The sequence below is a fragment of the Stegastes partitus genome, unplaced genomic scaffold (genome assembly GCF_000690725.1).
Source record: "Stegastes partitus isolate 25-593 unplaced genomic scaffold, Stegastes_partitus-1.0.2 Scaffold323, whole genome shotgun sequence".
Taxonomy (NCBI): Eukaryota; Metazoa; Chordata; class Actinopteri; family Pomacentridae; genus Stegastes; species Stegastes partitus.
Genome location: NW_007578054.1, coordinates 384,575 through 411,774, shown reverse-complemented (window position 1 = coordinate 411,774; position 27,200 = coordinate 384,575). Strand labels below are relative to the sequence as shown.

At 39.0% G+C, this 27,200-nt stretch overlaps 1 protein-coding gene across 2 annotated transcripts; it reads left to right on the top strand.

Moving 5' to 3' along the window:
* The first annotated feature begins 2,950 nt into the window (after positions 1–2,950).
* On the top strand, positions 2,951–27,200 carry LOC103358643 (poly(rC)-binding protein 2-like). Of its 2 annotated transcripts, none has more exons than XM_008283684.1 (14): positions 2,951–2,962; positions 20,449–20,590; positions 21,422–21,555; positions 21,706–21,729; positions 21,823–21,855; positions 21,988–22,104; positions 22,202–22,333; positions 22,422–22,550; positions 22,692–22,766; positions 22,937–22,978; positions 23,480–23,552; positions 23,649–23,704; positions 23,866–24,035; positions 25,975–27,200. In XM_008283684.1, exons 3-14 carry the CDS (start codon positions 21,487–21,489, stop codon positions 26,009–26,011), a joined length of 957 nt encoding a protein of 318 aa, XP_008281906.1. In that variant the 5' UTR covers positions 2,951–2,962; positions 20,449–20,590; positions 21,422–21,486; the 3' UTR covers positions 26,012–27,200. The 2 variants fall into 2 exon arrangements, with proteins under 2 accessions (XP_008281906.1, XP_008281905.1); XM_008283683.1 differs by having other exon boundaries at positions 22,937–22,996.

Genomic DNA, 27,200 nt, shown 5'->3' with positions numbered 1-27,200 from the left:
ACAGTGACCTGATGGCAGTAAAGGTCACTGACTCAGCAGCACAGAAGAGCATCAATGGAGGCCGACTTTAATCACCTCCAGCTGCTTCATCAGCTCCTGCATGAGATGGACTGAGAGCCGAATTACCAAGGTCATAAAATCTCTCTGTTGAGGATGTATAGAATGAGATGAGCTGCTCTCCTCAGAGATGAGATCACACCATTTTTGCTCTCAATTTGAGTCGTCTTTCTCCACAAATTTGAGACAGCAATGATGATGAGACAATAGCTGAACAGATGGAGCACTAAGACACTTCACCGATGATAAGGAGGAAGTGTACACACGGCTGAGTTCAGAGCGCCATTCTTCTGCTTGAACTGAAGTTACACTGGTGCCTTGTTGCTATGGTAAATAAAGAAGAACAACAGCTTTGAAATACTGTATGTGAACTGTTTTCTCTTGGTCAAATTTAGTCTAACAGGCAGGAGACACTCTGGGCCTCATGGAAGCATATCTTTATACTCTCATCCTAAACCTCTTTTCATTTTTTTTCTGTCCCGTGAGGATTATTGGTACTTCAGTCAGATTCAGCCAAATCTATTCCATCTATCAGTTTCATCATTAGGATAACTGACGCCCTAAAATTGACAAAAACAACTTCATGTTCCGATTGTGAGCACTTTATATTCAGACGACAATGAAGCAAATTTAGCAGCATAAAGTGACAGTATTAATCAGAAAATGATATTATGGCTGTGAGTAACATGTCATCAGAGCAGGACTACGCTGCGACAGAAGGAATGAGGAAACTCATAATTTGTAGGTTGCTGTCCAAAATAGGCCAATTAAAGCTATGGATTCCCTTTTTATTGACCTCAGTATTGTTTTTGCATGTCGATGTTTTTGTCTTTTCAGTAGTTCACTTTGTGTCATTTTTGCTTTAAGACGTATTTTATCTGGTCTGGGAATGACCTTATGGACAAAATAAAGGCTGCACCTCCCTATACAGGATCTAGTTTGTTTTTAGTTCACATGTTGCCTCAGAAGTGGCCTGCATTTTCAATGCTTCTTTTATGTGACATTTAGTAGGGAAAAAGCTTTTTAAAAAAAGAAAAAAAAAAGAGATATTTTTGATGTAATGGACATGAATGAAAATGTTTCTGCAGAGGAGGAAGAAGGACGTGTCATTGAGCTGATAAAGTAAATGTCTTCCACCAGCTTTGCATCCAAGACTATGACTATGTACTTTTTTCCCCTTTCTTTTTTTCACACATTTCTTTTTTTTAAACCTCTCTGTAACATGACAGCCATGATGATGAGCATATTAATGCTGATGCATTAAGTTTCTTATAGTTGTGTAGTTTCTTGCAGTGTATTTCTGTATTTTAACCCCCTCGGCTGCTTTCCACCAGAAAACACGCACAAATTTAGTCTGTAACACAGAGCTGCCATAATTAGTGGGAACAACTGATGACGTTAACGCTGAAAATGTGCACGTCAATATTTTTTAAACATGCACGTTTTTTTTGTTGTTTTTGTTACAGTTCGTGTTTTTCTTCACTATCATTTGTTAATTGCTGCATCATGAGTCATTTTTATCTCCAGTTATTGGTAAACTCTACAGTTTTAAACTGTGGTAGTGGCAGCAAAGTCCATCTCACTATAGTGTAAAAGTTTCCAAAGTAAAGAATAATAGTACTTTAAATTATCACACATGTAAAAAAAGAAAAAAAAAGGCTCTATGTACATAGTGTGTCTGTCTCTAAGTGTAGCCCTGCAATAGACTGGCAACCTGTCCAGGGTGTCCCCTGCCTTCACCCTGAGTCAGCTGGGATAGGCTCCAGTGCCCCCGCGGCCCTAGTGAGGATTAAGCGGTTATAGATAATGGGTGGATGGATGTACACAGTGCAGTTTTGATGGCATACCACAGTAGCACAATGCAGTGCATGAGCAAAGAAGAGGGAGGCATTTTACATCTGTTTGTTTCTCTCCTGCTCTCCGTGCTCACATCTGCTGAGTTTTCATGCAGCCAGATTCCAAATAAAGCTCCTCTTGTTTACAGATTTTTCTGTTTTTGTTGTCAGACAATGGAACAAATCTGAAATAGTGACTGCACTGTGGCTCATTAAAAACACATATTAACCTGCAGTCACTTCCGAGCTGCTGCTCTGCACCACTAAAATACTAATCTCATAATGGCAACTTGGTCTGACTATCTCACCGTGGCCATGGGTTAAAAACAACGGCTGTGCAGTGAATTTGGCTTCACTGCTCTGTGTTTGTCAAACATCCAGAGCGTGTTGTACTTTATTTAATATACTGAACAAACTTTTTTCATTTTATTAAGGGATTTAATATTCTCTTTTTATTTATGTTTAACAATTTCTAGCTTACAGCTTAAGTTTGGTCATTGCAGTGCTGTGTTTTACATTAACATGCAATTCGTCAGAATAAATTAAATTAAATGTTCCTTTTGTTTTTGTTGAGAACAATTAATTGTATGGATTAGAAAATATTACACATATGAGATTGTTTGACAGAAAAAATGTTAGTCAGTAGCAGCCTTTAAGTAAGAGCTTCCCAGCCATGAGGCCAAAATGAACAACCCTGGGCTCTATGGATAAGAGACACTTGGGAGAATTATGAAATGTAATACGTCTCCTCATCTTTATCACCAGGCCAGGGTGAGAATTGAAAAACTCCATCAAACTAACAACAGCTAATTACAGAGTGAACAACAGCCTTCCAGCAATGAGTCAGTGACACTGATGCTATTTAACCTTAAAAATTCTCAACTGCAACTCCACTAAAATTGTGAAACAGAAATGAAGCACAACAATGTTACATCTATTTTAGTCATCGTAGTACTTGGCAGCCTCTTCACTCACTGTGCAAAGCTTAGCAACCTTAGCCAACTTAGTCAGTTAAGTTTTTATAACAGATATGCAGTGGTCCTGATACAGGGACCTGCAGGGTGGAAGGGGTTAAACTCATTCACACTGCTTTATGATTTCGAGTCAGATGAGTGTATTTCTTATGTATGAGAAAATTTTGTGACAAATTCTCTTAAGTCCCTCAATTGTGCCTCTTAAGAAGAAATGTTTTATTTTTGGTATTCCTGCATGAGGCCTACTGTCTTTTGTTCTTTTCAAATCACTGCGTGGACACATGGCAACGACCGACAACCATGATCACGAGTTTTATACTGCGGCGGACATAATAACATAGCAAATTCAGTAATCTATATTGATAATGGTAATAGCACCACATCATTCAATATAACCTAGCATGACAAGTGACATGAAAGGCTGGCGAAACTGTAATTACCTCGTTGTGTTTGTCATCTGACCTTACACCCACCACATGCGGCCGATATCAAAGACTGATTGGCTGAGTAAAGCCAGCAAGTTAATAATCAGGAGAGAGAATAAGAGAATAAGCGAACAGACTCGGTTTTAGAGACTGTTGTCCATGTTCATTGAAATGCCAATTAGGCCAATACCTTGTGACATTTCTGCTCTTTCTCTTCTCATGATACAGCTAATGCGCCTCAGCATGGGCAGTCATACTTCAGGAAGCCTTATAATGCCAAAGCTCTAACACAGTAGGTCAGACACACAAGATTTTTAACACTTGTGCTCTCTGTACTGCCATCCCTAAAGCAGAGGAGATACAACAGGGTAAAAATACACTGTTACCAGCAATAAACAAAATTAATAAAGTGTGTGTGTGTGTATTTTCAACTGTAAATATATATACATATATAGTTGAAACCAGAAGTTTACAAACGATGTATAAAAAGACCTTAACCTTTTTTTTTTCTTACTGTCTGACTTGAAATGTGACCTAACTTTTCCTGTTTTAGGGCAGTTGGGATTACCAAAATTATTTCTATTTGCAAGATGGCAGAATAATGAGGGAGAGAATATTTGGAGAATTTTTTGCTACTTTCTTCAAAGTCAGAAGTGCACATAGACTAAGAGGACTATGCCTTTACTATACTTAGGAATGCTTTGGAAGCTTTTGATAAGTTAATCGACAACATTTGAGTTAATTGGAGGCACACCTGTGGATGTATTTTAAGGCACACCTCGAACACACTGCTTCCTTTAGTGAAATGGTGGGAAAATCTAAAGGAATCAGCCAAGATATCAGGAAGAGAATTGTGGACCTCCACAAGTCTGGTTCATATTTGGGTACAATTTCCAGATGTCTGAAGGTTCCACATTTATCTGTTCAAACAATTATACGCAAGTATAAACACCATGGGGATGTCCAGCCATCAAACCGCTCAGGAAGGAGACGGGTTCTGTGTCCCAGAGATGAAGTGTTTTGGTGTGAAATGTGTGTATTAACACCAGAACAAAAGCAACAGACCTTGTGAAGGTGCTGCTGAAGCTGGTCAGAGTGTCATTATCCACAGTGAAACCAGTCCTGTACCGACATGGGCTGAAAGGCTACTCAGAGAGGAAGAAGCCATTACTCCAAAAGCAACATAAAGAAGTCAGATTACAGTTTGCAAATGCACACAGGTAGAAAGATTTTAACTTTTGGAGACATGTCCTGTTGTCTGGTGAAACTAAAATTGAACTGTTTGACCATTTGGAGGAAAAAGGGGGAAGCTTGCAAGCCTGAGAACACCATCCCAACTGTGAAGTACGGGGGTGGCAGCATCATGTTATGAGGAGGGACTGGTGCACTTCACAAAATAGATGGTGTCATGAGGAAAGAACATTATATGTAAATATTGAAGCAACATCTCAAGACAACAGTCAGGAAGTTAAAGCTTGAGCACTAATGGGTCTTCTAAATGGACAATGACCCAAAGCATACCACCAGATTAGTTACAAAGTGGCTTAAGGACAACAAAGTCAATATTTTGGAGTGGCCATCCCAAAGCCCTGATCTCAATCCCGTAGAAAGTTTGTGAGCAGAGCTGATAAGACGTGTGGAGCAAGGCGGCCAACGAACCTGACTCAGTTACACCGGTTCTGTCAGGAGGAATTGGCCAAAACTCTATCAAACTATTGTGAGAAGCTTGTGGAAGCAAATCCAAAACATTTGACCCAAGTCATACAGCTTTAAAGCAATGCTACCAAATATTAAGGAAATGCATGTAAACTTCTGTCTTTGAAGAAAGTAATAAAAAAATTTCTCTCTCATCATTCTGGCATTTAGCAAAATAAGTAATTTTGATAATCCTAACTGACCTAAAACAGGAAAAGTTTAGTCACATTTAATGTCAGACAGTGAGAACAAAAAGGTTATATGTCTCTTTATACAGTGTATGTAAACTGTGTATATCTATAAACACTTTTATTTATTGGTCATTGATCCCACAAGGGATGGGGTCATAGCGCAAGGTCAACCACACTAGGGAGCTCTTGGACCAGATAGCGTTAAAGGTCTTGCTCAAGGGCTCAACATAGTAGCTTGACAGTGTTGGAGTTGCTGATCAGTAAACCGACGCTTTAACCACTGAGCTCGCCCTTTCATTGTATTTCAACATTGAATTATTGTTAACTGAATTTGGCTTCTTTGACAAGAATTTACAAAACATGGGCTCTATCATGTCAAAGTGAAAACAGATTTCTACAAAAATCAATTATTTAAAAGTACAAAATGTGAAATAAGTGACTGCATAAGTATTCACCCCCTTTAAAGTGACTCACCTAATTCAACACACTTGCAGCAAGTTGGTGTTAGATAACTACACTATGCAGACAAAAATTCTACAAGCAACTCTGTGACAAGGTTATTGAAAAGCACAAGTCAGGGGATAGAAACAATAAGTTTTTAAGTCACTGAAAATCCATCAGAGTACAGTCAAATTCATTATTAAGAAAAGCAAGGCATACAGCACATGTGTAAATCTGCACAGAGCATGCCACCCTCAAAACTAAGTGACCGTGTAAGAAAGAGGCTAGTGGGAGAGGCCACTGAAATACCTATGACTCCTCTGAAGGAGTTACAAGCTTCAGTGGCTGAGATGGGAGAGACTGTGCATACAACAGTTTCCTGTTGTTCACCAGTCGAAGATTTATGGGAGAGCGACAAGAGAAAGCCACTGTTGAAATAAATCCCTCAAACTATCCACACAGGCTCAGTGCTGTAATTGCAGGAAAAGGTGCATCTACTAAATACAAACTGTAACTCTAGAGGGTGACTACCTGTGTCATCACTTATTTTCTGTTTTATATGTCTAATTATTTGACATTACTTTGCAGAACTGTGTTTTCATTTTGACATGAAAGAGTCTTTCTTTGTAAATTGTTGGCAAAAAAAAAAGAGCCAAATCATATTGACCACGACACAAGGTTGAAACGCAATAAAAGTGGCAGTTTTACCTCTGGAGTTGGTAGAGACCAAAAACAGTGACAAAATGGAACAAATATTAGATTTGGTGGACACAGACATGACTATATATGCATAATAATGTTGTTCCATATCTGCCAGATGAAATACGTGATCATTTACAGGCAAGTTAACCTCTTTGATGATTATATGTTCAGTGGATGTTTGCTGCACTCAAGTGGCAAATAAAGGTTGAAGAAAAGTCAACTTTTAGACTTTTCTGTTATATGATAAAGTGCACATGACATTTCAGGCCTGATTACTGTTGCTTGCAGAGGACGCTCCAGGGTTATCCCTTTGGTGTGGTGTGGTATATTGGCCTTTACGGCGATTAACTGAGCAAGTAGTGTTCACGCATGGATTCACTGGTCAGGGCTTTATTGTGATAAAGGGACCTGTAATGACTGAAAGGCCAGACACTACTTTTTACTCCACTACATTTGTCAAAGAACTATAGTTACTGGTTACTTTTGAGATTCATATGATTAAAACAACAGCAAATTATAAATGACATACTAATGCCTGTGAAACTTATCCACAGTGTCAGTGTCCCAGCTGCAAACATCAACACCCTCAGTTTCTGATCGTCATCTCAGGAGACTTTAATCATACATCGCTCTCTACCGCTCTCCCCACATTCAGCCAGTGTGTGGACTGCCCAACCGGAGATGGTGGGGCCTTGGACCTGCTGTGTGTGGACACCGGGGATGCATATTACTTAATTATTGTTATTTTCTTGTACTTACTATATTTTTGGATGCTGTTGTGACATGTAAATTTTCCCCAATGGGAGATCAATAAAGTATTCTATTCCATTATAAATAGCTACAGTGGCTAATATTTGGTAAATTAAGCTGTACACTACCTCAGCACGGTTATCTGGTGTCAAAACAATTATACTAGAATAACCAGCACCCATCACGAGTGAGCAACAATGAAAAAGAATTTTAAAACATCAGAGTGGCTGGCTCACGAATTTGCCTACTTCTACTTCTTCATCTTCTTTCTGCACTTTTTAACACATTATCATGTGTTTTTCTTCGTTGTGAACAGTAAAGTAGATTTGACATCACTGACAGGTGACGAGAATGAATCGTGGCACTATTTCGCACAACATAACAAATTCCTATGGTTTTTAACTTACTTTGCAGACATTTGGAATAATATTAGAACATGACTCAACAAAATATAACATTGATTTTGTCATTTTTTGCCATTTTATTACAGAAAAGTTACCTTTTATACCGTTAGAGTCATGTTTATCCAACAATGCATTCCATAAAATTTATATTGTTCTTTAAACAGACATCCTGTTTAATGAGAATTTTACTTTAAATATACTTTATATATTTGGTTAAGTAAGAGTATTTTCACACTTCAGTACCGTTACTTATGTAAAAGATCCAAGTACTACTTCTACCCTCGTACTTGTACAAAGTCTAGCTCTAAGACGTACAATGTTTCCCCTTTAAATGTAATGTAGTAGAAATAACATGAAATGAAAGCAATTAATGTTTAGGACCATCAAGACCGTAGTCAGCAAATGTACTCAGCACCACTGGATCCCAAAAAGATCTTTGAGAGAATCAGCTGCCACCTTTTCAGACAGGAACCGGTGTCCGTGCCGACAGTTTGCATGACAGCTGTCTAAATGTTAACTTAACGGGTTCGGTGTGACTGTTTGTGCAGCTCTGGTTCAGTTGTCGCAGGATTCCTCAGGGTCCTGCTGTGAAAATACTTTTAATGCCCTGCGTGCTGCTGACGTCATACTGATGTGTGTGATACTGTACGCTATCTTGTCTAATCACTCCCTGCAGTAGCCCTGACTAAGCCAGTTTTTAAAACACCCACCATTCTGGATCGGAGCCAGCTGGGTTTCCTTCAAACTCCGTGGTACAGTATCATCATGGCTGTTGGCTCCCTGGCAGCAGATATGACATTGACACCGTAGTGAGAGGCTGCAGTCCACCACCAACCGAGCTGTTTGACACTGAATACCCAGAGCTGCTCCTGTGCGTCTGTTTGTACTGCTCGGCACAGAGTTTGTATGCTTTTAGTCTTCTGCTTAGAGCAAACAATCCTGTACACATTTAAAAGCGCAGTCAGGAAAGTGGATATTTACCATCCAGCCTATATTGTGATGAGTAAACCTTTCAGGCTGTCCAGCACTTCACGGCCACACTGACATCCTTCACTGTGCCATCCACAGATTTGTGGTCCCATTGAAATGCAGATGCATTATTAATCAGCCTTCCACTAACAAAATGGGCTTTTAATTAGAGACCCCTGTTCGACAACAACAACTGAAACACAGCTCTCCGTACAGACTGCCTATCGATCATCCCTACCAGACGCAGCCTCATCTTCAGCTTCACAGGAGAAAAGTGCTGGTTTATATCCGCACAGAGATCCAGCAGGCAGCTCCTGCTCCCTCCAGAGGACAGGGCCCTTCATAAATATGTTTTTCACACACTGCAAACATTTTAAATACTGAAAAAAAACTGCAATCCTTTACAATTATTCTAGCAGTGAGAGTGATGAAACTTCAAAGGGAGTACAATCTGTGATTTTGCAAGTCTGAGATTCCTTTACTCATCAGAAACTGGGGAGCAAAAGAAAGCCAAGTAACCAAGTACAAGTAAATGATAATTTTTTGCTGATTAATTCAAAATCTGCAGAGTTAAAAGCTAACAGAGCTCCACCTAATTGTTCTCAAAAGACATGTTTTGCCCTTTTCCAAACTCTGAATTCAGCAGCTGCTTTTTTTTCTCCCTGCAGGAATGATGGAAGCAAGAATCTGATAACTTTGACAAACACAGATCAGGCAACACAAAGCTGAAGAAAAAGCCCCAACACATTGAAATGTTTCAGGTGCCATTGTCTTAGCGGGCTGCACTGACTGGAGCCAGCAGAGAAAATTCGCAATAAAACAGGCTAGTGACATGACATTTACAAGTTCCATATCGGCATGTTGCAGCTACAGCAGCACTCACGAGTCGACAGGTGAAGAGCGACCTATTCGAAACAGGCAAATCGTCAATTTCAACTCAAGAGGCGGATTGACGATGCAACAATGCAGCCTGATGATGAGCTCCAGGCGAGCCGTCACATTTTTTTGGACTAAAACCCCGCAACGCCCGATGTAAATCCCGGACATGTCAACAAGCTTACCTTTTTCATTTTATTGTAATCAGCCTGCAGATGGGTGTCGGTCACACAGGAATAGTTATCCAGCTCTTACATGCCGAAATACCGCTGTCACCCGGCTGTTTATCTGTCGGGAAGGTAAACAAGACGATCCTATAACATTGCTAGAAATAATATTAGTCTTTTTTTGTTTTGTTGTTGTTGTTGTTTATCCCTCAGACGTGTGGAACAATTTCTCTGCGGTCATCGCGCGTCGATCCTGCCCACAGTGCGGCGGTCTTGTGGCGGCAGCTCACCGGTTTATACAGGGATCCATCACGGCAGGGAAAACGCAGTTTGGAGGCTGCCGGTGATGCTGCTGCAGCAGCGTTTGGTCCGTCGAGACGCGGGATGAGAGAGGTGGGGGTGGGGGCATCCGAGGGCCCACGACAAAACAGCCAGCTCCGAAAATGAACTCATCGGAGCCGAAATCACGGTCTCATGAGCAAACGGTGGTTGATGAATCATTATGCGCAGAGAGAGGCAACATTGAGTGCGTGTGCGTGTTATTTATTCTCTCCGTGTGTGAGCAGTGATGCTCTGTGATGATTCAAGGGGGAGAGAAGAGGGACTTTAAAGGAAGGATTCATTCAAAAAAAAAAAAAAAAAACACACACACGCTGGTTGAAATCAGAGCCTCAGCTGATGATGCTGTCCACTTTGTAAAGTTGGTCTTATTCATAGACTGATTATTATGATGAATATGACAAGTGTAGATGTTATGACTTCTCAGGAAGCCCAAAGTGACACATTCGACCTGCTTGTTTGACTGAACAACATTGCAAAGGAATTTAAATCATTAAAGACAAAATAAAAACAACAAAACAGTTGCTTAACTCTTCACAGGCACTGTAAAAGAAAAATCATAAAAAGAATTTTAAAAAGATCCCATAAAAAGCAGTGAAAATCCAGAAGCACAACTGTACACATATTATTTTTATTTATTTTTCGGTGAAAAGAACTAAAAAAATCTTAATTTTTTTCCCAGTTCAAATACAATTATTGCAGTTTAATTTTTTGATCTCATACTGTAAAAGAACAAAGTACTTTCTGTAAAAATATACGTTTTTGATGTGGACAGTTGGCACAATTTTTTCCTGTTTTTTTTTTGTTGTTGTTTGTTTGTTTTTACAGTCAACATCTACAGTGCATTTTTTTCTGCAATTTTACTTGAGATGATCTGTGATTTAACAAAAATGGGAAAATATGCAGGGGGATAAAAAAAATAACAGTTTGCAGTGTACAAAAAAAAGTGTAATTTTACAGTCCAACTTTGTAAAAGAATGAATCACTGTCTGTAAAAAGCGCAGATTTTTGTGTGAATATCCACCATGTCTGCCTTTTTTTTAAACATATAAATTAGTATTTTTTTTCTGTGGTTATAATGTTTAATTTAGGAAAACAGGGGATATCTGTAAAATAACAGTAAATTGTTCCAAAAAATGACAGTCATAGAACATTAATTTCTACAGTGTGCACGAAACTGGAACCATAAATTTTGCTAATTAACTGACCACCAAAATTGTTGCCAACTCATTTTCTGTTCATCCACGACTTGAAAATGTGACTCAGAAGCTGGAGTTTTTGTTTGAGGTGCATCATCCAAGTAGATTTTATGTTAATGTGAATCAAAGTGAGATACATAATCACTTTGAGAGAGGCAAGAATAAACTTTTAGGTTATCACTTATTTATATGTTAATTCAGAATCCATCACTTTTGTGTTTTCATTTTCAGAGAAACAAAAGCTTTTTGTGTTTCTAGGTTACAGGCTGACCAGTGTGTTTAGTGATGGGACAGGGTTTTGACGCCTCATCAAGGTTACTGTCTGAAGAAGCTCATTTCTCAATGTATGGAATGTAGTCTTAGAGTTTTTTTTATATGGATTAGAAGACGGGGGATACCTTTTCATTCCTAGTGAGTTTTCTGTCCTTGGAAAGAAAGACCCAAAGTTTCTTATGTGGTCTAAAGGTTCTATGTAGAACACGCCAGTGCAAAAAGAAACTGTTTAATGCTGTTCTATAAACAAGCCGTCATTCTCGTTGTTCTCTTTGGGAGAGATGCTGAACAGATTATGTCTGTCTCCTCATTGCAGTAGAATAAATTTGCCAACAACCTGATGAAATGTTATATTCTTTAAGGTCATAAAGGTTTTTCAAATGACACCATACAAGTCAGGAGCAATGCTTATAAAATGAATCACTAAAATGCACACACAAACACATTAAGCACTTAGAATTTAACTCAGAATGTTATGTGTTGACAGTGTAAATGACATTTAAAGTATAGATAAATGTATTTGTCTATAGCTTAGGAAGCGTTCGTATTAAACCATTAATGTACAGCTGTAATTATATGAAATGATTGAATACAAAATTGCCTTTTACAGTGTATTGTTAATCTGTTAATACATGAGTGCAAATCCTTTACATGTTAATGTTTTTACATTTGTTTTTGAGGCTTTGTGCACATCTAAGGGCATTTTGTACAGTGCAGTTGCTTTCTAAATGCATAGAACTGACTTTTTTTTTCATACAGATCCATGTAAAGAACACCTATCAAGGTCAATAACGTGTATACAGGGTGATAATCACGTTTTGTATCATAATAATATATCAAATGACTCTGTTTAGTGTGAGGGAAGTCTCTAGTAGTGGACCGGAGATCTAATTATCATGACACTCAGCAGTTCCCTTGGCATCTTTCAGCTCACTGTTTTACTTTCTGGCCTCTACTTCACTGTTTTGGTTCACTCTCATATTGTTTCCACAGCAGGCAGCTGATTCCACCAAATAAGCTAAAAAATAAAAATGACTCTAGGGATATCTACTGAGCACCAAATGGTGTACAGACAAAATTAGCAACTAGCTGGTGAGTTTGAGCCTTTAGCAGCTACAGAGCCAGATGTTTTCTAGCCCCAGTTTGTGCCTCCTGTGTATTAGCACATATTCACAGAGGTAACCGTGGGTTCCTCTGGTTGCTCTGACAATATTTACAGAATCCTACACATGAAAATCATAATTCTTTACCCGTTTACCATGTTGCCACAGGGCTGCCAGCTTTGTTTTCATTCATGAACAGAGGCACAGCTATGTTTTCATCATTTAGTTGACAGGATATTTTTTTTCATCCAGATGGTCAGAAAAGTCATTTGTGATTCTGGCAATACCTTCAGAGCAGCTGTAAGTGTTTTCAAGCATTGCCATTTTTGTGTCTTTTTACAGAAATTGACGGTTACCTTTATGATCCCAATACATGCTGAAAATTATTGTTGGTGGAGACCAAAAATGGAGCTAAAAGGTGTATGAATGGTGGACTGACTTTTATCAGAAAGCTCAAAACAACAACAAACAAGTCAAACAAAATTACTAATGAATGTTGCTTTATGACATTTGTGTAAAAAAAAAAAAAGAAAGAAAAGAAAAAAAGACATATTTTCAGATAATATGTCAAAGCTGTCTTCTGTTTCCCCCAAAGTGCCCAAAAGAATTATGTGGTTAAAGTTAATCCTGTTTTCAAATGTCAAATGATCTAAATGATATCAGTGTATAGTAACTACATTACTTCTAAGCTAACTAGTCAGATATTTGCTCTTGTGTACAATTAAAAACTAACAGTTTAGATGTAAAATAATACAAATACAGCAACATGAAACATGCAATTCAAATCTTCTCTTTTTTCCCCCTCAATACTTTCTATGTTTACTTTTATTTTTTATGACAGACTCAATCCTATTGCACAAATTTCTGGGCAGATGTTCTGTCATTCTTCAGAGATTTTCTTTTTTTTCAGCTGCTTCTTGCTGAAGGGGTTGTGTCACTCTACCTTTCTCTTTAAAATACCCCAAACATGTTCTGTTGGACTAAAGTCAGGCAAAGTACTTGGCCAGGTCACAGTCTTCACTTTTTTTTTATCCTTAGAAACTCTTGTCTGATTTTGGCAGTGTGCTTTGGATCATTATCATGCTGGAATATTCCTCCTCTGCCAAGTTTCTGCAGCCTGGGAATCATCTTGTTAGACAGTATTTTGGTATATCCACAGGCATGCATGGTACCATCTATAAATGTCATCTCTCCAACACCTTCAGCACTCACGTATATCTATATCATCTCAATCCGTGCTTGACTGTTGAGACTATATATTTACTGTTGTAGTTCTGACCAGGTTAATACTAAAACTTCTGGACCTCATCTAAACCAAACAAATTTATCTTGACCATCATGAGACTAAAGAATGTGCTCCCAATATTCATCAGGCTTCTTTTAATGTTATTTAGCACAGTTTAATCTTGTAGTTTTGTATCAAAGAGCCACAGGTTTTTTCTTCTTGGATCCCATCTACAGAGGTTGATGTTATACACTGTCCTTCACACTGTCTGAGCTGTCACAGAAACTCTGATTTCAATTGATATCCTCTGTGCCATGTCTGATGCCTGAAGCACTTGCCCATCTGTTTTTCAGATATAGATTGAACACGTAGTTCACTGTCTGTGGCGTCATTTTAGGAGGACAGCCACAGCGGCTCTGATCAGCGATACTATGGCTCACTCTATACCACCTGACTCCTGCTGCAGTTGCAACAGTCAGACCTGCGTTTTCAGTGTAGCCTTTTTAAAGTATTTGTTTTGACTGTTCATAAGATGGAATATTCAACTGTTTAACTTTAAAATAACACAACTATTTGGAGGTGCTGCAGTTTTTCATATTTTAAAATTTAACTGACATCGCGTGTCATGTACTAAATTTAGTTGTATACTGTAGATAAATAGACATTGAATGTTACCAATGATTTTAATGATTTGTTTGTCATTTATCACATTATTCAGTCAGCTGTATTGTTGCAGTGTTTGAGGCGTTCTTGTGTTTAAATATTTATTTGAGTATGCTTGTTGTCCTAAGTAAAATGAAATGTACAGTAATTACATTAAACATGAAAATGTGTCCATTTTACAATTGCTGATCCCTTAAATTTCCTGACAAACACAAAGGACACCATAGTAACAATATATGTTAATGACATTAATTCAAATAGAATCACCATGATGAAGCAGCTATGAGACTTTTGCCTATTAGCTATCATAACTGCTATAGTCTGTCTATGTGCTGCTATTGTTCATACATGTGAAAGCTATTTTAGAGTGGATTATCTTTTCAATCTACAAAGCTACATCTACTCGCGAGTGATTGTTCAAGCGCATAAAGGCCACACAGATGTTTGGATGCCCAAATGCGTACAATATTAGACACACACACACACACACACAGAGGTCTGTGCCACCAGCAACTGAGTGACTATGACTAATCTCCAGTTTGAAATCAAACTGACAATAAAAGACAATCTTTCCTCTCCAGAGTAATGCCCAGTAGCACAAGCATTAAGGATGGCTGATTGGATAAGACCATGACTAATAACTCTGCATCTGATCCAAGGGTGGATATCCAAAGGGGGCACCGAGGCAGCCAATGGTTGTGTAGTAAGCTGAATACTTTTTTGCCCAGCTTGTCCCTTTCCATAGAGCTGAGCTGAGTTATCTGGCAGTAATCTCCTCACATATTGTCTCTCAACAAGATGGACGATTAGTTTAGCTCCCCCGTCTAGCTATAGTGGACTGTAACTCAACCTGCACAGTGAGATTTCCAGATGGTTCAGATGTTATTGGAAGACATCTGTTTTCACTTTCAATACCCTGCAAGGCCTGACTAGCTGTGGCTCAATGACATGTACACCATCCCACTGCGGGCTTAAAGCCATTCAAATAGGCAGTGGATCAGCTGGCTGCGTATTTGTCATTTCAGTGGGATTCTACCCAGTTAAATAGAGAAACTGAATATATGACTCCATGAAAACAAGAACATGTGTGATGAGACACTGAGCCACGATCATGCACACGTTCACATTAGGCATACTACACTAAACAACACCATTTAACCTCTCCATCCTGTAGACCTCTGGACACTATAGACCAGTATGTGGCTTAATGTTGCACATTGCAACAAAATCTTTAGGCAACTTTACAACTTGTCCCTATTGTCAATTGCGTTTTTAACACACACACACAAAAAACAACCAATGACAAACTGGATGTCTTAAGCTCTCTTCCAATATCATGTGTTTCCCTAAACACACAGAGTCCAGAGATCATGCCCACTGGCATGCATAACTGGGTTCTTCCTGTGGAGGACTGGCATTAAAATGCAGACTGCTCCTCATGCTCGTGCCCCCAAGATATCACGCCAATTATTTGTCTCTGTGGGGGCAACCTATTTGCGGAAGATCTTCTTAAAATAAGAGTGGGGAGTCACAGCCGCTCTACATCCTTCCTGATTCCTGACTGGACAGTTTACGTGGGCACGTGTCACCTCTCGCTGCGACCCTGCAGGGGCATCTAACTATGGCTGTGGAAAGGTAGTGACGTTGCAGTCACCATGCAAGCGCAGGCTTTTGGATCTGTTCACACCCCTGCAGAGAAAATTCAGTCCCACTGTGCATCTCTGCATCTCCATTTTAGTGACTTAACAGAACTGTACAAGTTGCCCATGGCTCTGTCAGGCATGACTGCCAACCTTTCTTCTGCCACAATCACACAATCAGTACACGGTCTGTTTCAGATGTCACGAATCACAAATAGAAAGACAGGTGTCCTCGCTGTATCAGTTAGAATCGCAGTACCAAATATAAAATACACTGAACTGGCAGTGCAGGTTTGTCTTCAGTGCTTTTGTTTTCCATCTCTTTCCAAGACCTTTTAATTTTTAAAACAACATTCACTTGCTAATTAGGTGACTAATTGGATACTCGCCTCTCTAGCTTTGAGTGTGTCATCAGGTTTCACACTGTAATCCAGATAATTTACTTTAATATGTGCAGACAATTTGCAGCTGAAGAGAATAAATTGGATTTAGTCTCCCTTTTTATCACTGCAAACAATAGTATTTTCCGGCTTTGGCGTCACATGTGCTGCAAATATGTGCTTATACTGTACTTAAAGGCTCACCATTGTAACATGCCACGAGGTAATCTAACACAGGGAGGTAATCTAACACTGAGAGCTTTAAACACACTGGCAAAGACAGTCTACAATGCTCAGAGGCTTTGGGATGTCAGGGGCAGCTGACAAGAGGATGCTAGGTGGGCGAGTGGCATTTCATCATACAATCCATGTACAATAATCAATGACCACTCACCAATGGAGGGAAGAGGGACAGGAGAGAGTGAGAGTGCCAGTGGGCATGTCAGATAAAAGCACTGAAGGGGAGGAACTGGGAACAAGGGGAGGACGCATTGAATTTGGTCGAGGTACAACAGAGAAAAAGTGTAAAAGAGCACAAATTGTGGGGACGATGCAGAGATTAAAGTAAGCAGATGATTATGTAAGCAGTTGCTTGACAGGAGAGACACACATAAAAGGCAGGGAGACCATGTGCTGATTGGAAAAGCTGAAGAGCTTGCACCTCCTCTCCTCTGTATAATCCAGCTCTCAAGTGATTGTGCTCCAGATCAAAGAGACAGGCATTTTTACACTAATTAAACATCTTTTTTCAAGACAAAAAAACATTTGTTGTATATCTTTCACTTCACTTTATTTTATTTTTTTTAAAGAAAAACCTAAAACCAACACTGTTCACACAGCAGGCAGAGGTTTTACCTGCAGTACGTGTTTAACCTGTTACCAGAGTGTGACAATCTCTGGTTGGGGCAAATCTGGTCAGCTATGGTTCTATTTTAAAAACATCACCAGCCTTGTAAGCCTGGCACCATTCAGGCAGCACTGCAGATGGCTTCTTAAAGCAAGCTCCAACATCTAATGCCTGGATTCATGTTTGAAAGAAGAAGAAGAAGAAAAAAAAAAAGGAAGTGCTGAGACAAACTGCTTTTAGAATAGCTGAGCTCCATTTCTTCCAGTGTGGAGGCAATCTATCGAAAGTAAAGTGATTTTTGAATCCACGAAACTGAGCCAGACATGATTCATGAGTCATGCATGTAAACACCAGTGTGTAAACCACGCTGTGTAGGACATCAGCTCTGATAGAGAATTGGATTTATAAAATATTAACAATTCAGGGGGGTAGAAGATTTGTTACAGACAATAGTAGGCTATTCTGGCCATTGACTAATTGTATTGTGGGTGCTCTGATGTGCACCAGATTAACGACCATGTGCTGAGTGAGTTCAGGCAGAATACACTGTCAACCAGACCATGAACACATGGTTATAGGGCTATACTGTTCCATTTTATCTTTCTGTTTTATTTTCCGACCTTAAGTAGTACTCTACTATCATAACATCCTAACTCTGAGGGTTTAACAGTACAGTGCAGTGCTGTGATTGCATTCTTTCTTATTCAAAATAAACACGAGCAGACAATTAAGATCCTCATTTATCCCATCAATCATATAACAAAACAACAAAACAGCCACTGTGCACAAAACAAGGCAATCCATCATGAATTACAAAGTCATCAATCATATTCTGTGTATTTAAGAAACAAAACAAAACAAAAAAAACCACCAAAATAATGAAGGTAAGCTTCATTATTTTCAGGTCAAGAGGTCAGCTTGTGAAGCCTTCCTTTTGGCATTGACATTGATTATGTATTAGCAAAATCTCTATCAGGTTCTCGGATATCATCAAGGGTAAAACAATGAATGTATAAACATCAGACTGGATTATTTAGGACATTTGATAATATTTCAGAGAGTATGCCATTTTTACAGCCATGATGTGATCCAATTTCTGACCAACGATCCTCTCCTTATCATCACAAATTTACAAAAACACTGACTGAGTCTGTGCTCAGAGACGAACTGCAGTAACATAAATTATTAGTTGGAAAGTTTATGATCGTGCCCTGCTCTGTAACGAAAACACATAGTTTGTGGTTGCTCTTTTGAAATGTAAATTTGGAGTGCTGACTCATTCAATAAAATATCACTGACACTGACGACTTGCACCTTATTACTCCCTTTAATTTTATATCTGACTGGGTGAAATGACTTTTCAAAGAGCTAAGCTTACTTGCAGTGAAAGTGTCATTTTTTAGACAGTAGATTCAGAACACCTCAGCCAGCTCATCCAGCTATGGATGTTTTTTTTTTTTCATTTGAGTTATGCCAAAAAGGATGCAGGATTTAGAAGAGTACTGCAACCGGCTACGTTCAGAGCTTCACACAAACTATCACAGTGTTATTGTGCCATCTGTTGGAATTACTGACAACTGCAGCAGGGTTGTCAGTGGCAGTTACAACAGTTCAAACACGAACACACAATCCATTCAAAGCTCCTGTCTGCTTCCATTCATCACTATTTAGAATACACACAGTACAGATCATTTGGACTGGTCAGGTGTTGACAGTACATGCCTCCAGTGAGCCTGTTGGGAATTAATCAGCACCACTGCTATTACTAAAGTCATTAGGAAATACTGACAGTGGGTTTTCCTATGTTTTAGCCCTGACAACTATAAGGCCTGCACACTGGTGGAAACTGTAAATATTACAGTATTTTTGTGATAAACATGTCAACAGGAAGTGTCACTAACATGGCTTTCTGAGATAGTGTGTTCTTAAAAATTAAATGTGGTGTTGCTGTTTGGCTTCGTACACAGTAGACATGATAAAAACAGAAATATTCATCTTTAAGAAACATTTAAATGTATCTGCATAGAACAAAATGAACAAATAACCAAATGATCCAGAGAAATTATATTATACTATCTATTTATTTATTTTACATTATGTATAGCTATTTATCTTTATATTGTTTTTACACTATTTGTCCACAGGTTGCAATGTTATTTAAGCAGAAAAGTGGCTGCAGCTGTGGATTCTTCAGTCATAGTCTGACAGTATGTTTTGAGACTATGGCAACATTTGTAATCATATAATATATTGTTGTTACTATTATTAATTATGTATTTATGGAAGATTTCAAAATGTTTAATCTGACTTAAATGTGAATTGATTAAATATATATACTGAGGTTATTATATTTATATTTTAAGTATTATTTATTTTATATATAAAAATAAAATCTGTTTTCTTTTTAGCATTTGTTTGCCAGTTTGCTTGCAGGGTTTTGGAATTGTGTGTGTGTGTGTGTGTGTGTAAGCTACAAATTATTGCGCTTGTTGTTTTATAGTTATAATTATAATGGAAACGGTTAAATCTCATTATAAAAGATAAAAAAGTAAATATCCTGCAAGCAAAATACATTAAGTTACAAGCAAAATATAATTACAATCATATCAGAATCTGAATTCGTTTTATTGCCAAGTACGTTTTCATGGTCAAGGAATTTAAAAAGGAGGAAATAAAGCAAGTATTGCATGTGCATGGACAGCAAGTGTTCTAGGATGAGTAAAGAGCAAGTGCTGCAGGTCAAATACATAGCAAATGTAGCAAAGTCAGGAAATTTTAAGTGATATAAAGTAATAGAAATGTTTATCATGTACAGGAATGTGCAAATTGAGTATGTGCACTTTTGCATATGAAATAAAATCCAAAGTTAAAGGCACCGATATTCCTGCAAAAAAACTATGTACAAAATAAGCAGTAAATAAACAGTTAATTTAAAATTTCTTACCCTTTATCATTTTTTACATCTTTATTTAAGGTCCCAAGCAGTTTGTAAGCAACATTAAAGTCACAAAAAGCAAAAATTCAGCTATTTAGATTTACAGAGCAGCCGCTGAATTAGGTACAATACGATCAAAGTCTGAAAATACGTATATTAAAACTCCATCTAAACTACAAATGTTAGCATAGTCTATTTGTAGCCCAGCTGTTTTATTGCTTTTAAATCAAACATCCGTGTCAGAGGCGCGTTGACCCCGATCGGTGGGCGGGGTCAACTTGGTGGGCGTGTCCGACCCTGCGGAGGGGCGGGGCAGTGACGGGGTCAAAGTTGAATGCGTTTTGTCTTTTGTGCTTAGCAGAAGAGAAGAGTGGAGTCCGATCGAACAGCGGTGTCTCTTCCCTCTTCCCCGGATCCTCTTAAAACTCCCTCCCGAACCTCTCCCCTTCTACCCTTGCCACCCTACCCACCCCCTGAACACTCTTCAAGGGACGGTTCGGGTAAGACTTCCCGAAATACGGCTTTGTTTTTCTTATTTTCTTTGCTTTCAGAGTGAAGGACGGGGATAACTCATGCGCTCCGTAGGCCGCGGGATCAGACTATTTCCTGGACTGAACGATGCTAACGCTAGCGTGCTGGATGGAAAATTACCGAACTGTATTTAACTTGATGGCTGATCAGGAGCAAGTTACGAGCTGCTGTATTTCGAGTGATTTGTACAGACAACGCGGTTAAATATTCCAGCCGTCAACTTATTTATTTTGCTAACAGGCAGGATTTGGGGAAGTTACGATAGAGATGTGTCGGTGCTAACTTAGCCTTCAAATCTTGATTGCGTGACTAGCTATGATGCTCGTTGCAAAACAGGATTTGCGATATTAATGCTATCCTGCGAGCCGCCTGTTGTTACAATCGATACACCCTCGACAGAAAGTTGCAATGATTTCAAGCGTAGATTTGAGCTGCTTGCATTTAGGCCATTAAAAATAAAGCGATGTGGTATGTCGCCACAGCGGTTCAGTGCCAGGAAATAGACATCGCCGCTGGGAGACAGTGGGTCATTGTGCTAACGTGAATGAGTGGACTCGGGCCAGTCTAATGTGAATTACTGAACTGAAACGTCTCATTCTTTCGGAGTGACCAGCTAACGTTGTTAAAGTAGAGGGACAGCTCGAGTGTACAAGATGTTAACTGCCTGCATCACTTCATTGATTGCACTGACAGGAGCATTTGAATAAACATGTTTTTTGGGCTGTTTTTTTCTGAGATATTGTCACAGTTTCCAGTAACTGCATTTGTCTCTGATGGTCACTTTTTCCATGTTGTTGCAGACATTCAACCAGTGACCAAAGACTCACTTTGTTGGCCAGTGTAGTGCGTGGATTCAACTACAGCAATGGACTCAAGTCTGGTTGAAGGAGGACTTAATGTCACTTTAACCATCAGGCTACTCATGCATGGAAAGGTGAGTGTGATGGCCCGTAGTATTTGATAACAAGCTTAAAATCTGCTTTCACGCCTCAGTTTAATCAATGGCTGTGGCTGTTTTTAAAAGCTGGCAACCGTGAATAATACCTGTACTGTTTTAACATAATTTTTTGTTCTTCTTTTGTAGGAGGTTGGAAGCATCATTGGCAAGGTAAGTTGTTTTTACTCTCGAAGTGATGCCATCTGTATCCTGTCAATTGGTGTGTTGGTAAATATTGCATATTTGTGCTTTTTTTTTCTACAGAAAGGAGAATCAGTGAAGAAGATGAGAGAGGAGGTAAGAGGGGATTTTTTTTTAAACATGTGGACAAACAAGAAGTGGCATGATTTCAGCAATGTTGACTCATGCATCATCTGATAACACAGCGAGGGATTTGATATTTCCTGTTTTGTTCCTCTGTCCCTGCAGAGTGGTGCACGCATCAACATCTCAGAGGGGAACTGTCCAGAGAGGATCATAACCCTCGCGGGACCCACCACCTCCATTTTTAAAGCCTTCTCCATGATCATTGAGAAACTGGAGGAGGTTAGAGTTGCTCACTGTGTCTAAAATTAAACATGCTTGCTCCAACAGAAGTGCCATTTGCACATTATAAAATCCTCTTGTGTCATCTTACCTGCAGGACATCAGCACCTCAATGACTAACAGTACAGCCACCAGCAAACCGCCAGTCACCATGCGCCTCGTTGTGCCTGCAAGCCAGTGTGGCTCACTCATTGGCAAGGGTGGCTGTAAGATCAAAGAAATCAGAGAGGTGAGTCAGTCGTATTTTGGTTTTTGTAAAGTTTTAGGTATGTTTCTTATCCCTGCTGTGTGGTAATTGTTGTTGTTTGTGTTTACAGTCCGCAGGAGCTCAGGTACAAGTAGCAGGGGACATGTTGCCCAACTCCACAGAGCGTGCCATCACCGTTGCAGGGACCCCACAGTCCATTATTGAGTGTGTCAAGCAGATCTGCGTCGTCATGCTTGAGGTACAGGCGTCTGTTCATGTCATACTGCTTTTAATGTTTCAGACATTAATGCAGACTGATAGATACTCTTGGTAATTTATTTTTTCTATGTTACTCTAGTACTGAATAGTAAATATTTGTTTTTTTTTTTGTTTTTTTTAGTCTCCACCAAAAGGAGTGACCATCCCCTACAGACCCAAACCCTCAGGCTCTCCTGTCATCTTTGCAGGTGGTCAGGTAAACAACAAAAGTACTTGTTCAAGAAAAGATGCTAGTAGTTGGTGTGCTGTTTGTAGCATGCCCAGGCTTTGTTCTTTTGGCACACCAAGGACAGAGGACTGATGGATATTGGAGTACCCCGTGTGTCACACTGCCACACCCTCCTAAGTGCTGTTCTCTCCTTGCAGGCATACGCTGTCCAAGGGCAGCACGCCATTCCACAGCCTGATGTAAGTGAAGGGCCCTCTGTAAGTGATCCAATATATTTGCAACTTCGGTCCTGGGAAGCCATGCCACCTTCTTATTTCATCCCTCTGATTTATTTATTTTTTTCCTCCAGCCACCACTGCTTGATATACCCATCCATCCATCCATCCATCCTTTCATCCATCCATTATCAATACATATGAATACACATGGATGCCAGAGACACAGAGACACAAAACCAAGCATACTCATATTCACCCCCCATGTGCAATTTAGAATCACCTCGACATACATACATCCATTTAACAACTCCAAATATTATAGATTAAACTGCTGACTAACATTTTTTAAAGCTAATGGCTAAATCATGGGTCCCATGTTCCATTTCATGATTTCTGCTCATTATCACTACAACCACTTATAAAAGTGAAATAACATTTCAGCCTTGTGGCAGTTTTTCAGTTTTCTTAACTCATTTGTGTCTGTGTTTGTTCTCCATGTCCTTCCCTCCATTGTTTCAACAGCTCACCAAACTTCACCAGCTGGCCATGCAGCAGAGCCCCTTCCCCATTGCACATAGCAACCAGGGCTTCCAGGGTAGGTGGACATAAGATAGGAGAGAATGTGATTTCTGTATATTTGCAATATTCCATTTAGTCAGTACTCTGATGGCATTTCTTTGCATTCCTTCAGCTGGGATGGATGCCTCTGCACAAACTGGCTCTCATGAGCTGACCATTCCAAACGATGTAAGTCACAGTTATCTCTTCTTGCATATTTGCTGTTTGCTTTAAGCAGTGTAACATACTGTCTTTTATAAAAAGAGGCCGTTTTCTCGCTAACTGCATTTTTTTCTGTAGTGACATTGAAAGTATTGACGTGGTCTCACATTTTTCTTCTACTTCCTTAGCTCATTGGCTGCATCATTGGCCGTCAGGGCGCAAAGATCAATGAGATCCGTCAGATGTCAGGGGCTCAGATCAAGATTGCCAACCCTGTGGAGGGCTCAACTGATAGACAGGTCACCATCACTGGCTCCCATGCCAGTATCAGCCTGGCCGAGTACCTGATCAATGCCCGGTAAGAAAGGAGCCGCAGGCTAGTGCAACACATCCATCACAGAGCAGCACGTTGACAGGAACACAGCAGTGTCTGAGGTCCGACTGTTCGATCTGTCAACATGCAATTTGTCAGGTTTGATGTGAGTTTGTGGGAGTTTTGCAGGTTTCTTATTGTATGTCCATGTGTCTTCATGCCCCAGATAGCACTTTTTGGAAAGTCTTGAGTAGATAGTGCAAACATTGTTGTAAAATTTTACTTAGATGTCAACATTCATATAAGAAGATGACCATGATAGCTACACCTACACAGTCAAGGTTTTCCTATTTAAATAAGAGTCTACACTTCACATAGAGCCATAGTCTTTCCCATAAAAATATATCAACAACATATTAAAACACTGGAAATGTTGGTAGAGCTTGTGCACATTCATTCTCATGCACAGGAAAGGGGACGGGGGCAGTGGGAGCAATGGGAGCAGGATGGGTGGTAAATCTTTCACATGTGAACTACTTAAATATCAATCTTTCTTCAGCATCTCTACCTTTTTAATGGGAGTTTAAAAATGCAGAATCTGAACAGGTGCTGGAAATAAAACTGAACAATGTGAATTGATGAGTACTCTGGTAAAAGGTACATTGTCCTGCTTCTAGCATGAAATTTATCTGACTGGAATGTAAAGTCCTATTTGGACAAGGAGGAACGTTTTAGGTATGACTGGAGTAGAACAGGGTACATTTAGAATATTTCATGACCATGATTTCTTTTATGTGATCAAGTACTTTTTTAAAATTTTCTATGTTTTAAAAGTGTCTTTCTCCTTATTTGTTATTGTGTTTTATTCATTTTTCTATTGAGTCCTTTTTCAGATTTTTTTTTAACTCTCTTACAAGCTTGTTGAGTCATGTGTAAAGCATTTTGAGTTGCACTAGCCTATATAAAAGGTGCTGTACAAATAACAGTTCTATTGATTAGAGCTGAGAAGCTGGGTAATGTAATTATTATCAAAACAATAGCCATGCCGGAGAAAAACCTCAGGCTTCTCACGTCAGCTGGGCTCACACTACATGAGTTTTGGGTCAATTTAACCCACTTTCCCTCCTCCCAACAGTTAGAAGAGAAATCTGGTCTGTGATCTTGGTCTGACCCAATGTTTGGCCCAGATTATCTGGTAATGTGAGGGGTTCACAGATTCAGTCTTAAACCTCTTGGTCAGCGTGCAGACTCATTGGTCCCGCCACGATTAATATCTAACACATTTGATATTTATGAGCAAAAATCGAGCGGGCTATGGTAATCATGCTACTGCCTGGGGCAGCGGACACTGTTGCCAGCAACTATCGACATCCTAGCCCTTGAGGCGAATGCTAACTATAGATAATAAAACTAATTCACCTCCAATTCTTGCTATAAAAAAAAAACCCTTATTGATTGCATTACCCCAACCATTTTGGTATGGTAATTATTAATTTACGTTACAGCAAGTTGTTGCACCAGTGTTCATTTTGTTAATCTGCGTCCTCATGATATCAAGTGAGGTAGTGCACAGTTCCCTGACTGCTCCCTTTGGCACAGTAATCTTAACATACTATAGTGCTTGATGCATCATTATTTTCCAATCTGTAGTATGTGTATGTCGAAGATTAAAGGAAGGAATATCTGAAGTTTCTGCTTATGTTTGTTGTGCAACCTGATCTCAAAATCTGTTAGGATTTTAAAGCTGCTGTAGTCTGAGTCTGGCCTCATCTGGCGTTGTGCTTTTGGGTGGTGTTTTAGCTTTTGCCAAATACAGGTAGTAGTTGTCAGTGGGATTCACTTTTCTCTCTGCTTCACTGTGATTATCCTGTTTGAGTTACAGTAGCACATCAATCAATGTATCACTGACTAAATATTTAATGTGCTGTATTATTAATCAAATATTAGGGTTGACGTTTTTATGTTTTCTGTTGTGTTTACTCAGGCTGTCTTCTGAAGCTACTGGACTTGCAGCCAACTGACATGGAGGATCTTCATCAGCACCTAATGTAACCCCTCCCCCTACTTTTTACCAAGAGGTCCCTTATTGAACTTAATGCAAAAACCAAGTACTATAAACTCACTGTTTTCTCCTGTGCTTTGGTTAGACACCTACTCAGTTGTAATTACACCATCATGATATTGGTATTTTATTTATTTATTATGTTTTTAAATTCCCTTTGCATATAGTTTTTAAAGACTTCCTTCTGTTGTATTTTTCTCTTATTTTGCTGTATATCTGTATGATCTTCTTGATATACTGTAGGTAAAGTTTTAGAAAAATCTGAAAAGGCATAAATAATGTTTTTCTTATGTCAGATTTTTCTTAGAAAATGTAAAAATGAAGAAAAAAAGACACAATAACATTATAGATGGACTGTTCTTTCCCTTCCTTTTAAATATCTATTTATTTTTATTTAATACACAGCTCCTTGTCCGAGTAGAACTCATTGATATTTGCCATCTTCCATTTGAAGCTGTACTTCCTGAAAGAGGCATTGTGGGTTTAACGGGTTACAGTGAGTGTAAATGATCTCCAGCTGAGGATGTATGCAGGAAAAACATTTTAGTCAGAAGGTAATTTATCCCTTGTTTAGTGCGGGTTCAAAGGAGACTTAAGCTACATTATATCTCACCTCTAATTTGCTGAGTAATTGTTTTGTGTCATTCCTGTATTTCCATCCGTTTTATTTCTCGATCAGGACTTTTGAGCATTGTTGTATATTGGATTCTGATAAGGGTGGGTGGGCCTTGGTCACCAGGAGTGGGCCTGAATGAGAGGAAAATATTTTCTTTTCTCTGAAATTACTAAGACCATAGCAGTGGTGATGATGATGATAACATTGAAATGTTTGTTTTAAATAGAGAAAATATTTTTTTTAACTGCAGGGCTGGGGAATGCTGCAAGGGGCAAAACTACAAGACATATTGGTCTTTATAAGTATATTATGCTGAGGTATTAAATTATGATTAACTAGAAGGAGAATTATAGAATTAACACTAGTTTCCTGCTATCCTTTTTTGCCTGGGTCAGATTTTATTTTTTATTATTCTTTGCAGGATGAAGAAACTCACGTTTTGTGCACGTTTTCAAACTATTGTAGATCTGGGTGCAATTAAATTGTTGAAGAAATGAAATGCAGAAATAAAAGATGTGAAATGCTTAAACAA